General features: G+C 38.3%; 1 protein-coding gene across 1 annotated transcript in view; it reads left to right on the forward strand.

Annotated features, from left to right (window-relative positions):
- Positions 1-2,048: 2,048 nt before the first annotated feature.
- MORC2 (MORC family CW-type zinc finger 2) overlaps positions 2,049-14,196 on the forward strand; it is a 28,037-nt gene continuing 15,889 nt past the window's right edge. The window contains exons 1-6 of the mRNA XM_026688020.2: positions 2,049-2,606; positions 7,540-7,593; positions 8,256-8,290; positions 8,609-8,677; positions 13,601-13,691; positions 14,004-14,112. Of these exons, the coding sequence (XP_026543805.2) occupies positions 2,539-2,606; positions 7,540-7,593; positions 8,256-8,290; positions 8,609-8,677; positions 13,601-13,691; positions 14,004-14,112 (426 nt within the window). The 5' untranslated portion in view covers positions 2,049-2,538. The remainder of the gene's footprint in view (positions 2,607-7,539; positions 7,594-8,255; positions 8,291-8,608; positions 8,678-13,600; positions 13,692-14,003; positions 14,113-14,196) is intronic.

The raw sequence follows: 14,196 nt of genomic DNA on the forward strand, positions 1-14,196 counted from the left end.
TTACAGAAATCTTAAATCCTGATTCAGAATACTTGTCCTAAAATCATTCCATACTACATGATAACCAATAATCAGAGTTCAATATCCTAAATAACATTTATTGCAAAGCTATTATCAGATTTATTCACTATTTCATTCTTGTGATATATGCATTAGTTTGCTTCATAAAAAATAAAATAGGTATGGTTATTACTAAAACAGCCCTTAAATACACATCAGAAACGTCCTAAAAGTGCTCACAATCATGACTGTATTCAATAGCTTGCAAACTTGTTCAACTTTAATGAGCAAAAACACATTTCCTGCTTCTCCATACTTACTTCTGAGTCGATGTACAGCTGCATTTCACATCATTCTTATATCCAAAGTTTTAGCAATGAATTCAATAAAGATATGAATTTAAAAGCTTGTTACAATTTTAATAATCCAATTTGATGTTTCAATACTCTTTCTGGTGTTTTCTTCAAGATCAATCACAATACTCACCTTGCTCTTCTAAGTTATCAAACTGTGATGTAAAAATGGAATGGAAGGAATAACATGAATAGCATTTTTCCATAATATGAAAAAGTAAAATTTCTGAAGGGCTTTATTAAAAGAATGAGATCAGCTATTTTGATTTGTGTTCTGGAGACACACACACCCCCTTTAAGAATTAAGAAAATTGGAAAAATAAGAACCACAGATCCAAGCCCAACTGCCTTCACTGAAACATGTTCCTTGTCGGTTAAGTTGGGTTTAAAAATTGACTTATCACCTATAAATAAATAAAACATAATGTGATGGGGATCAGAAGAGGTCATGTAAATAAAAGTTATCACAGGCAATCACGAAAATAAGGAACAAGCACAGCCAATTATTTTTCTTTTACTTTCTCCATCTTAATTAGTAATATCAATAGAATGAGCCCCTGTGTAAGTTATATATTAATGAAAATTTTTGATTAGAACCCTTAATACATCAGATTGCAAACAATGGATGGAATTTCCACTGTGACCTCTCATTGCATAACAATGCCATTACAATGCATTAACAATGCAGCTGTTAATATTGGTATTAAAAATACGTAAACATAAATTCCCATAATGACTGAACTCTCTAGTTTTGTCAACATTCATTCTAGTACAATTCTTACAATTCCCTGTACACATTGCCGATTTTGTGACCCAAGAAACGCATATGGCACAAGAAAGAACTGGCTTTTTAAAAAATGTGTGTCAAATTTCCTACACGCACACACAAAAGAATACATACAATATTGTGCTACGAAATCACAGAACCCCCAAATCAGTTCATTTTAGCGCAACAATTGCCGAAAAGCTCAACGCTCCTGTTATTTTCTTCAGAACTATCGCAACCACCTTTTTCCTCACTCCGAATTTATGCCCGGACTCGAGAGAGAACCAAAAATCGGGTTAATTTTATCCCCCGAGCGCCCCGCGGGGGAAAAGCTATCTGAGGCGATGACAGACGGTCAACACAACATCAAAAGCCAAGAGCACTTCGGTAAGAAAGGATCATTTGCAAAGAGAACCGACGGCTTGAGAATATGTTAAAATTCCTGAAAAAAATCGCGGGAAAAGGAAGAAAAAAAAAGCCACGAGCCGGCTGGCGAGAGAGCGGCGGTGCTCGCGCGCATCGAAAAAAACAGCCGGCCGCCATCTTCGGGTGGAAACGCCGCGCTTTCTGAGGCAAATAAAATGGCTCCTTCTTCGGGAGCGGAGGGGCCACGCTCGCTCCAAGCAGGAGCAGGAGGAGGAGGAGGAGGAGGCGGAGAACCGTTAGGACGTCAGGGGTGAGGAGAGGCATGCGCGTGGCCGCCTTTCGAACCCTCGCGGGGCGAGAAGCTGCTGCTTCAACCGCCACTCTTCCCCTCAGCAGGCGACGGGAGGAGGGGAAATGAAAGCGAGAGCGAGCTCCTCACGCGCGTGCGCCAGCTCCACCCGCCCCCGCTCGCGTTCAACGGTCACCTGAGGCAGAAATAAAAGGGCGGGGGAGAGGGGAAAAAAGAAGAGGGTAACGGCGCCACTCCCCCTTTAGGTCGCCTCTCGCTCGGACGTAGTGCCATGGGTGCTGGCCACGTGACAGGCTCTCCCCCAATCGCCGTTGAAGGGCGCTGTCACCGTCGCTCCGCTCCTTCTTTCTCTTCGCCGCATTGTGTGAGGGAAGGAGGAGCGGTGCGGTTGTGAGGCTGGGTCGTATGAGCAGCCTTGAGGGATCGAGGAGGAGGGGTGGGGGAGAGGCCTGAGGGGTCGGAGAGAGAGAAGGGGAGCCGACGGCTGTGGAAGAATTAAGGCGGGGGGCTCCCGGTGGATTGGACAGCGAAGGGCTGCGCTGACTTTGAAACTGAGGAGATAACAGACGGGAAGGGGGGGGTCAACGGACGGGAGCATCGATGTACGAATGATGTTGCTCTGGGCCGGATAGCGCCGATCTTGGGACGGGCAGAGGTAGCTGCTGAGGTGGGAAAACAGGCGTGTCCCGCTTTTCCCTCAGGACGGGGCTTAGCGGGGTGGGTGAGGGGCGCCCGTCGTCATCATGGCCTTCGCCAACTACAGCAGCTTGCAGCGTGCCCAGCTCACGTTCGAATATCTACATACTAACTCGTGAGTAAGGAAGGGAAGAAAGCTGTGGGTTATGTAGCATTAAGAGATTTCTTCTTCCTTGGATCTTGGCAATATCTACTGTACTAATCCAAAACAAACAAACAAAACCTTCATTGGGTAGAAGCTAATCCATCTTCGTGGGCAATCAGGAAATGAATGATTCTTGGAATCTCTGACATGAATCAGTTAGCTGAAGATGCTCCTCCAGCCCAGGATTCACTGGATCTCAAGGAATCGGTTTTTTGGACCTTTTAAAAGTGCTTTTGGCTCAAGGAATGGGGAAAAAAGGATTTAAAAAGATGACGCAATAAGGAAGCAAGATATGGAATTGAGAAGCAAGGCTGATGCAAACTCTGAAGACATATTCCAATAAGCTATACTGCATAACTATAAAGTTTTGATAGCAAAAAGTTTATAGCGAAATCTTCAAACAAAGTAGACAAGAATGATCGCTGATCGACCAAGAAACATCTTTTAAATAATAGAAGTAGGTAGGTAAGTATCTTTACTACATTGGAATGAGAAATGGGTTACTAATGTAGTATCCTATTCTAAAGAAGTTAGAGAAGCTGACTGAAGATCTTAATCCACAAGTACACAAATAACAAAGAATGGAGACACTGATTTGCAAAGAAATTTAACTGCTGCAAATTGAGATAGACTTGATTTATAAATAGCTGCAAGTTCTTGATGATAATACATTGCAAAAAGCTACAGTACTTCACAGCGGAATATCTACATCTTGTTTTTAGATTACTTGTATCAGCAAGAAGATGCACCACTTGCCAGCTTCTGAATACATGTCAAGAAAGAATGCATTTTATTTGATAAGTGACATTAGATGTCATGGTGTGACAAAAACTGCTTCCACAATTTGACAGTACAGAAACTACAGAATGTGGCATGAAATGGAATAATAACAAAATAATTCTAAAAAGAACAGCATATATGATGTGCACGTGATATAATTTGCAATGCATATCAAAGAAGCATGAATTATTTACCTACAGTTTTGTCAGATTTCTCTTGCAGAAAGGAGAAATGGCTCTTGCAGTAAAAAAAGCTAAGCGAACAAGAGAATCCTAATAGTGAAGATGCAGAGATGATTACTGAATGTGGAGTTTGTAATATCTTGCTATTAGTGAAAGACTAGTTTGCTTAGACCTTAATTAGGACAATGGTATATTTGTAGAATCTCCTTGATTTAATGAAGATGCAATTGTGATAACAACACTGGAATCTGATAAGTATATTTGTCACTTTCCATGGCAAAAACTAAATAGAAAGTTGGGCTGAATTTTTAAAGGTTTTTTCTAAAAAAGAAAAGGGACTTCCAATCTGGGAAGGTAGGATAATGCGGTTCACATGATCATGGAGCAACGTGAGACAGTATATTTTTTATTTAATTTTCATACAATATCTCAAATTGTTCATTCCTTGAAATCCTGTCAGAATTGGCATATGTTAAAATCAGGTCCTGGTTTAGTTTATAGGATGTTTGAAATGTTATGATTTTAGTATAATGTAAAATCTGCCGAAATGATACAACTGATCAGTTTTGCAGAATGGTTCCTGAGCAGTTCATAGGCTAAAGTTAAAAGTGTTGATATTCAGAAATGGGAGAAACTGGGTTAGTCTTTGACTTACAACCATTCATTTAATGACCAAAGTTACAATGGCTCTGAAAAAAGTGACAGGGTTGGTTCTCACACAACCATTGCAGCAACCCCATGGTCACATGATTAAACCAGTCACCTGGCAACATGGTCATGTGATCATCTCTTCCACCCTTCTGACATGCAAAATTGGGAAGCCAGATTCATTTAACAACCATGTTACTTAACAACTGCAGTGATTCACTTAACTGTGGCAAGAAAGATTATAAAATTGGGCAAAACTCACTTATTTTGCTTAGCAATGGACATTTTGGGTTCCATTGTGGTCATAAGTCGAGGACTAGCTTTATTATGTTTCAGTTGTCTTTGAAAACAAACAATACACTCAAATTATAGTTACATTGCAGGTACAAACTTCTGCCTAATTTTTTTTTGAGATAGTATTTCTTCCTGTTGTCATCTGCTGAAGCAGGCTTTGAAGTATTTCAATAAAACAATGTTCCTTGCCAAATCAGCTGTATAGGTATTTAGTTAATGTGTGAAGCTGAAAATAATTGATGCAGTTTCAGGTGTATTTAATAAAGATATACAGTTATCAAATAATAAAGTTGGAAGGGACTTTGGTGATCTTCTAGTCCAACTCCCTGCTCAAGCAGGAGACTTATACCATTTCAGACAAATGGCTGTCCAGTCTCTTAATAGTCCTCAGTGTTGACCCACAACTTTTGAAGAAAAGCTGTTCCACTGGTTAATTGTTCTCACTGTCAAGAAATTTATCCTTCGTTCTAGGTTGGTTCTCTTTGATTAGTTTCATCCATTGTTTCTTGTTTTACCTTCTGGTGCTTTGGAAAATAGGCTGACCCCATCATCTTTGTAGCAGCCCCTCAAATATTGGAAGACTGCTGTCATGTCAGCCTAATCTTTCTTTTCTCTAGACTAGCCATACCCAATTCCTGCAACCATTCTTCATATGATTTAATCTCCGGCCCTAAATCATCTTAGTTACTCTTCTCTGCATTCTTTCCAAAGTCGCAACATCTTTTTTGTAATGTGACCAAATCTGGATGCAGTTAAGTGCTTGTCCACTAGGTCTTCTAAGATCCCTCACACTGCTTTGGAGCCAGATTTCATCCTGCCTGTGTAAAACTTTACTTTTCTCTACATTAAATTTCATTTTGTTGGATAGGGCCCAGTGTTGAAGTCTTTCAAGATCCATTTGGATCCTGAGCTCGTCTGAGGTATTGAGTTCCCCTTCTATTCCCTCGTCTAAGTCATGAAGATATTGAAGAGTACTGGACCTTAGACAGAATCTTGTACTCCACTGCTTACTTCCCTCCATGAAGATATAGTACCATTAAGGACCACTCGTTGAGTGTGGTTTGTCAGCCAGTTACAAATCTATCTGATGATGATGCTGTCTACTTCACATTTTTTTAGCTTACCAAGAAGTAGGTTATGATCTACTTTGTCAAATTCCTCACTGAAACCCAAATATGTCCATAGCATTTGACTGGTCCATTAATTTATTCACTTGTCAGAGAATGCAGTAAGATTTGTCTGACATGATATGTTTTTGACAAACACGTTAGCTTCTGGTTATAACTACTTGGTGTTCGCAGATCTGTTTTTTGATGATCTTTTCCAGGATCTTCCCAGATATTGATGTCAGGCTGATTGATCATCGTTTCCTGGATCTGTTTCCTGCTTAGAATCAAACTTGCATAGATGAATGTAATTGAAATGAATATGATTAAATGTTTTCAGCATTTGACTGAATTCAGCATGAACAATTGAACAATAAATAGTTCTGATTGAGTAACCCTAACTAAGTGGAGAGAAAGCACTGAATGGATAAGTAGGGAAAGTCATCGGAGAGTGCATAATCAGTTTGATAACACAAAAGGAAGATAGATGCTAAGACAGCTAGTTTGAAGAAAAACCTAGAAAACCAACCTCTTGCTTAATGCAGTTATCCAAATTAAAATGTCCTAGAGAGAGAAATGTTTAGTAACTAGTTGAATAAATATAATGAAGGATTATCTTTGTTCTGTAGCCAGTGTGCTCTTGCTATTATGGATATCTTTCATAGTGTTCAAATAGAACAGGGCTGTAGAACTCTGGGCCAATGGGCTGGATGCGTCATGCACTAACCACGCCCATGCCCAGTTTAGCGAAGGACAAAAATCCCAATACGTCACGTGATGCTGCTGTGACGACGTGAGTTAGAGACCCCTGGAATAGAACCATCCTTTCTTTAACTTGCAACCATTGTTATATGTCCTCTATTTGACAATTACAAGTAACAGTTTGTGACCCTCTTGTATGGAACCTCTTCAGGTACTTGAAAACTACTGTATCCCATTTCAGTTGTTGACGGGAGACTATTGTATCTTCTCTGACTTTGCTGATGGACCATTCTAGCATTGATTTGCACTTGGTTACAGTACATCTTTTATGAAGTGTCACTTACTGTACTTTTAAATAACCCCCAAGTATTCTGAGAGATTTGTCCTTATTCCCTGTATTTTAGGGAGATTTGCTTTTATTGTGAACTGGAATCTGACTTGGGATTCTTTGAAGTCACATCACCATTGAATGGCATGTTGGTGCCACATTGCAAAAGACCTGTGTCATTTTAGATATTGACTAGATCAGTTATAAAATTGCCTTATTCAAGTCTTAAGAACTCAAAAGTAATAAAAGTGGTTAATTTTTTTTAATTTTTCCATTTTTCTGCAAAAAATAGTTAATGTAGATATTACTTTGAGGATTTATTATTGTATTAGTAGTTAAGAATAGTAAAATGGAATTCTACCTAATGGATTAGCATTGAATTGTTACAAGTGCAAATTTACGATTTTCCTTTAATTTTCTGGAGTAGTTATTAACAACATTTCTGAGCATTGGTATCACCAAAAGGATGCAGAATTTCCTACAAACAGATTATGAAATTAGGAAATCCACTTTTATAGAAACCTCTTAATGCTACATATATCAGAGAATGATTTCTGATTGAATTGTTAATAGTTACACATTTGAAACATTTTGGAAAATGTCTGTTTCGTTGATTTTTTTTAAATTTTGCTTTTTATAATTGCTGAAATTCTACTCCTCCAATGTCTTGTCTTCTTTTGAGTAAGTACAGAATATGCTGCCATCTTAGTTAATTGTAGAAATTCATTCTGTTATGAGGGACAATCTTATGTAATTTACTGGCCCGCTTTAAGAACCTGTTATAAATTAGATAGGGTCAAAATGTATATGTACATGGCTTCCCAGAATCAAAGGATTTTTACCAATTCTGTTTGGCATTGCAGAACCACACATGAATTCTTGTTTGGAGCCCTTGCTGAGCTTGTAGATAATGCGAGGTAATGTACTTAACACTAACTTCCTAGGTTTAACTTTTGTTTTCTTGCATTATTCAGTCATCTTGAAAGCTGAAATGGTCAGCAAATAAATATGATAATATTAATAAAAAATTAGCTTGCTTTCAATTCATTGTTTTATTGTACTTATAGAGAAATTTGAATGTAAAGATTTCTTTTAAAAATAACTTCACAAAGCCTATACTGGAAATATTAAATATTGCTTTTATTGAATTTTGCTCAGTACTATTTTACATCACTTCATTAAATTAAAAATAACACATCCAAAACAGTGTTCAGTAGTATTTAATCTTCTCCTAGAATGCTTGTATGTCCATGTGATGCTATAACTTTGTGTCCTCCTATCAATTGTGCTAATGTTATTTCCATGGCAGTTGAAAAAACCAAAATGGATAAATAATATCTGCTCCTATGAATGTGATTAAAATTGTATTAATCACAATTTTAAAGATCTTGACTGCTTTACGCCAATTAGCTCACTAACCTATCTCCATGAAAATGTTCCTTTTTTTGCTTTTATTTTCGTCTATCTTGTTGCAGAATACAATAGTGCTTAAAGAACAGATAAAAGTAGCTTACAATACCTCTGTCAGGTGTGATAGTTGATCTTCAACTAAAACCAATTCCTTATTGCTGTTTTGTAGAGATGCAAATGCCACAAGAATAGATATCTTTACTGGTAAGTTAACTTTTTTCCTCATAGCTTGCCAGATATTCATAGAACACAGAAGGCAGATTGGAAAGTGGAGTGGGTGGAACACAAAAAATATGTACATATTTAATGAGAACTAAGAAAGGGTTAAATGGTTTGTTCACTGATTTCATTCCCAGGCCCTTAACGTATGCTTTAAAGCATTTTAACTCATTTATTTTATTCTAGATGCTAGTCTACCAATAAAATATAATGTGTGATAAACAGTTTGAACGCTGCAGTTTTTATTTCCTAATATAAAAGAAGGATTATAGACCCATCACTCACAGTCTTCTCTTCTCATAGAGAATCGTTTAGATCTTCGAGGTGGGTTCATGCTGTGTTTTTTGGATGATGGAGCTGGAATGGACCCAAGTAAGTAAAAAGAGAGAGAAAAAAGAATATTGCTTATTGTACCCTATGACTATTATTAAGTGTTGTACCTTATGATTCTTGACGAATGTATCTTTTCTTTTAAGTACACTGAGAGCATTTGCATCAAGACAAATTCCTTGTGTGTCCAATCACACTTGGCCAATAAAGAATTATTTATTTATTTCTATCTATCTATCTATCTATCTATCATCTATCTATCAGTATGCTCTGAAAGTCCATTTCAAAGGTGATTCAATTGAAATTTCAAGTGTGGTACCTTCAAAATTATATGGTAATTTAATGAGTATGTAACCTGGTTATCCTGTAGATCTGCACACAAGTCATACACTTCTTCAACTTAATACTTTTTGACTTGTCATATTAGCGATAATCAATTTGATATGAATTTGTGTATTTGTATAAGAAATCTTTATTATTAAATAGTCTGAAGTGGAGTATTCCAGAAGATTGATAAGAAAATACTTATGAGACGTAAACTATCAGCCAAGTGGATGATCATGTTTTTTTCTTAAACCGTTACTGCTGCTAAATTGTAGAGTCTTTTTTAAATAGAGTTTTGAAATTATAAGATATTCAGTATTATAAAAAACAAATTTAAGTATAAGGAATACTTAAATTGCTCTTGGTATCATTTGCTTTTTTATATTTGAGCTTCCATTCTTGTTTGTTTTATCTACCTGTAATGTTGGTTTTGAAATAATAGTTAGTACAATTTGCTCAAAATACAAACTCAATTACAATTACATTTGACAATTCGCAACCCTTCCTGGACATCTTGATCAGCAGAGACCACAATGGCAAACTAGAAATGCAAGTGTACAGAAAAACTACCTGTACTAATCAGGTGCTCCACTACCAAAGCAATAACCCAGCTTCCCACAAGAGAAGCCGTGTAAGGACTTTATTCAGATCAGCCCAAGTGTATTGCAACATCCCAGAACAGCAGAAAAAGGAAAAGGAGCCTGTATACAACCTATTCCAGCAAAATAGATATCCATGCAACTTTATCAAAAAGTCCATGACCAGTCAAACCAATACAGCACAACCAACACAAACCCTAAATGGAATTACATTGCCATACATCAAGAATATCTCAGAAAACCCCAGCAGACTACTACAACTACATGGAATCAGCATAGCACACAAGCCAACTAAAGCCCTTTAAAACATCCTAAGCAAACCAAAAGACCCAGCAACCCCAGAAGAAAAAACAGGAATCATCTACAACGTACAATCTAAGAACTGTAACAACTGCTATGTTGGACAAACAGGCAGATGGCTGGCAGAATGCATCCAATGAAAACCATCAGAAGTCATGATGAAAATCCTTTAATTTCACAACATATAAACAGATATAAGTTTCAATTGGGAAAATGTGACAATCCTAGACCAGGCCAAATCCAAAAACACTGGAGAATTTCTAGAAGGCTGGCAAATTAGCCATCAATAAACACATAGATATGAACAACCTCTTTAGACTATGCTAAAGGGACTATCACCCAGACCCAAACACCTCTCCACCAGCAATCAGCACCCAGGTCAGCATAGATTATCTCCAAGGTTAACATCAGACCAATAATCAGGTAAACAATACCCCAATTAAGAAATTGCCCAACAGCAAGCAGCCCAACCAAAGAATCTCTTAAGACCAGCCCCACCAACACTGACAGAGCAAGCCATCACTGCATACCTTACTAGCACTGATGGTATTACCTCATTTGAGTAATGAAATGTCAGCAAGAAAACAAGCAAGCTCAGAGATCACCAAGAACCCCCAGCCAGTCGACTAGTAGCCTGGCTCAGGCAATGCTGATTGAGTACTTCTGACACCGCAAGATCTACACCTGTCTCACGAGGAACACCTAGGACCCTCCACCAATGGTACAAGTTGGCTAGTGAGGTGGAGATTGACTTGGTGATGTTTCACAAAAGCACTGGTTGGGAGCAATGAAATCCTTACATCCCAGAGAGGAAGGATTCACCCCAGATGGGAACACCAGTCCTAGGCATCACAACATATGTTGTTTCTGATGTGGCAAAGATGGCCACCAAGCAGCCGGCTGTCCTTCCCAGGGTCAAACACAAACAACTGCGAAGTTCCCAAGAAGACTAAAGCAACCTTTAAATTCCAGTTAAGAGGGATTGAGATCGTAGAGTTCACCCCATCGCCCAGCGATGGTAAGGGAACTCCAATCAAAGGCCTCAAGTTGGTTCAAGACAGTGACAGCAGAGAGAAGATCCCAGTGACAATCAGCGTAGAACTAATGGTGGTTTTCTCGGGGTGCAGGGGCATGATGACAGCTTTATTGGACTCCAGGTGCACCCGTTGCCTGGTTAGCTTAAATGTAGAGGAGAGGCTTGGACCGCAACTTCGAGAGTTAAAAACACTAATAGCTGTCCTGCAGTTAGATGGTTCGCTAGCAGGGGAAGGTCCAGCAACCTTTTTGACTGAACCAATAGTAAAAATGGGACCTCACGTGGAGACTATTAGATTTATCGTAACTCCGGGAATGGACCATTCCATGGGGTTTGGTTGGCTTGGCTGGAAAAATGGAACTTGTTGGTAGTCTGGAAGAGAAAAGTGTTGACAAGCCTCCGGCAAAACCCAGAATGGAAAGCCCCAAAGAAAGTCAAACTAACCACATGCCACTTATTAAGAAAGTGAAAGGGGAAAACACGGCCTCAGCCGAATACTAGCAAATACTGGGGTCCCACCACCACAGACTGTGCGATCGAGATCCTACCAGGGCCAAACTAGCAAATCCTAGACTATACTTGACAACACCAAGGGAATTGGAAGAGCTCAGAGCTTTTATTGACAAGAACTTGGCTGGGGGTTCATCCATCCAGCAAAATCACGCATGGCCGACCTTTTTTGGGAGAAAAAGGATGGCTCTCTAAGATTGTGCGTTAATTACCGTGGCCTGAATGGAATTTATTTGGAGAGTGTGTACCCCTTGCCGATGATGAAAGACATGTCATTCTACTAGAGCCATTTGGCGAAATAATACAAAATTGTTCAACATGTCTTTCAAACTGTGAAAGCCCTTTTTGTATTATTTAAGGTAATCTTTCTTGCTGGCTTCTTCACTAAGAGTTTTTAAGCTTTGCCTGCCCTGGGTGCTGATTTGTTCACCTGAGTGCCTTGAATTTGCCAACTATGTTTACCTGATCCACCTACCTTGTCATCTTGGATTTGACAAATCTACGTTAAATGTTTTGTATGAAGTTTCATACAAAATACAGTTAAAATTGACATAATATCTTGTAAGAGCTGTACACATGATTACTGTTGACAGTGCCAGGCCTTGGACATGGCAAATTTTTACTAGACCTCTATTTTTTTTTAACTTTCTGCCTGGCTTGTAGCATTTTGGATTGATAAGCATTTCAGTATTGTTATTGGCTCAGACTTGTTTCCTTGAAAACATGTTCTTTGATACTATCTTTTCTTTATGTCAGAACTCAATGGCTATATAAAGTAGTCTTCACTTACCAGCCAAAATTGGGACCAGCAACTCTGTCACTAAGCTATATTCAGTAGTCATAAAGAGAAATATGTGATCAACTTGTGATGTGTAATTGTCAGCTGTGGTTGTTAAGTGGTTCACCACAGTCATGACTGCAGCTTGCAATTTCCTGCCGGCTTTCCTAGTGACTTGTTCGAAAACTGGCAAACGTTGCAATGGCAACCAGGGGGCTGCGGGACCCCATGGCCATTGTAAATGTGCACCACTTGCGAGGTACCCAACTTGCAATCATGTAACTGTGGGAATGCTGTGATAGCCACAACTTAAGAGGACCATTGGTCATAAATCTGCTATTTTTAGTTTCTTCATAATTCTGAAGGGTTGTTAAACAAGCAGTCAATAACTGAGGACTGTCTGTAAAATAATTCAGTGAGCAGGAAATAACGAGCAGACTGTTACAGAAATCGTGGCAGGCATTGAAATAGGCCTTGGTCAACAAGTTGGTTTTAAAATGGGATGAGAGAAATACATGGAGTGTTAAGCTATAATCAGTGGCTGCTAATCTTGATAGCTGTTTAATACCTCCAGTTTAATTACTGGTTATTGGGTAGTTAGCTTGGAGTTTTGATTCATACAAAAATTACAGTATGTTTTCTACCCTGGCTTAGTCAACAAAAATGTTTTAGTCTAATCAAGCCCATTATATTGATATAGAAAAGGAATGAATAAATCATCTTCGTTGTTAAAATTATGACGTATGGCAGTTGGATTCTGTGAAGAAAGAATTGCATAACACTTAATATGACTTTGAAGCTAGTTTAATATTTTCAAAAGCCACGATCTCTATTATGTAGGTGTTATGTGGCTGTTCACAGCCGGACAAAGGAAATGGATTTTAATTGTATCAACGGTTTGTTCATCTGTCAGGCATCCATGCAGCCTTGCATTTTTAAAAATTACATCATCACAAGATTAAGAAATCAAGTAAAGGGCAACAGAAGCTTTAAGCAAATGCTTCCATTTTTTGTGACAAAACTATATGCTGCTGAACAATAACATCTAACTTATAGAGTTAATATGAATGTAATGATTCGGAATGCACAGGATAAATTGATGAAAGAGATAGTATGAAAGTGCTATAATCTAGAAAATTGTTTTGTGGCTTTCCCAGTACAGAAAACATTTCTTATCAGCTACATCCACTCTGCCATATAACACAATTGCCTACCTTTGCTATTATTGAAGATCAGTTTGAAGCTTACTGTCATCAGAAGAAGAGAAACCTCCCAAGTGACTTTGTGAATCTGTTCTATCTTTTAACCTTAACCTCCCTACCTTCTGAATAGAGATCATCTGGAAGAAATCTTTATCTGAAGCTTCAGTACCCTGAAGAGCTAGTAATATATGTATATATTTGTTGTATTACTTTCAGATGATGCTGCAAGTGTGATTCAGTTTGGTAAATCTGCTAAACGGTCACCAGAATCCACACAGATTGGACAATACGGAAATGGCTTAAAATCGTAGGTATATGGAGTCCAGTCTCCCAAGTACTTGTTGTTTCATTAAAATGTTAAAAAAAGAAAAAAATACACAATGGAAATAGAATCTGCATCCAAAGATCTTCAGTTAAATTGAAAGACCTGGTGTCTTAGTCAGATTTCGTTGTTTTCAGAAGCTGCACTTTTCTGAATTTGTGCTTAGCTTAGCCATCTCCAGAACTAACAGGATTTTCAGTTAATTAAACAAACTAAGCTTGTTCCCTGCCATGTCATTTTCAGTATGTCCTGGAAGGATTGATTTTGATATTCCATAAGCTGAACTCTTTTCTGTAGAGGTTCCATGCGGATTGGCAAGGATTTCATCCTCTTTACGAAGAAGGAAACCACTATGACGTGTCTCTTCTTGTCTCGCACATTTCATGAAGAGGAAGGCATTGATGAGGTTTGCAAGCATTTGCCTTGATAAAATAAAGGACACGCTGGTTTTTGCAAGACCATCGAAATAGAATTATTCTAAAGCAGTTTT

This window comes from Notechis scutatus, chromosome 13, assembly GCF_049901735.1.
Source record: "Notechis scutatus isolate UNSWTSFEM ecotype Mainland chromosome 13, rNotScu1.2, whole genome shotgun sequence".
Lineage (NCBI taxonomy): Eukaryota > Metazoa > Chordata > Lepidosauria > Squamata > Elapidae > Notechis > Notechis scutatus.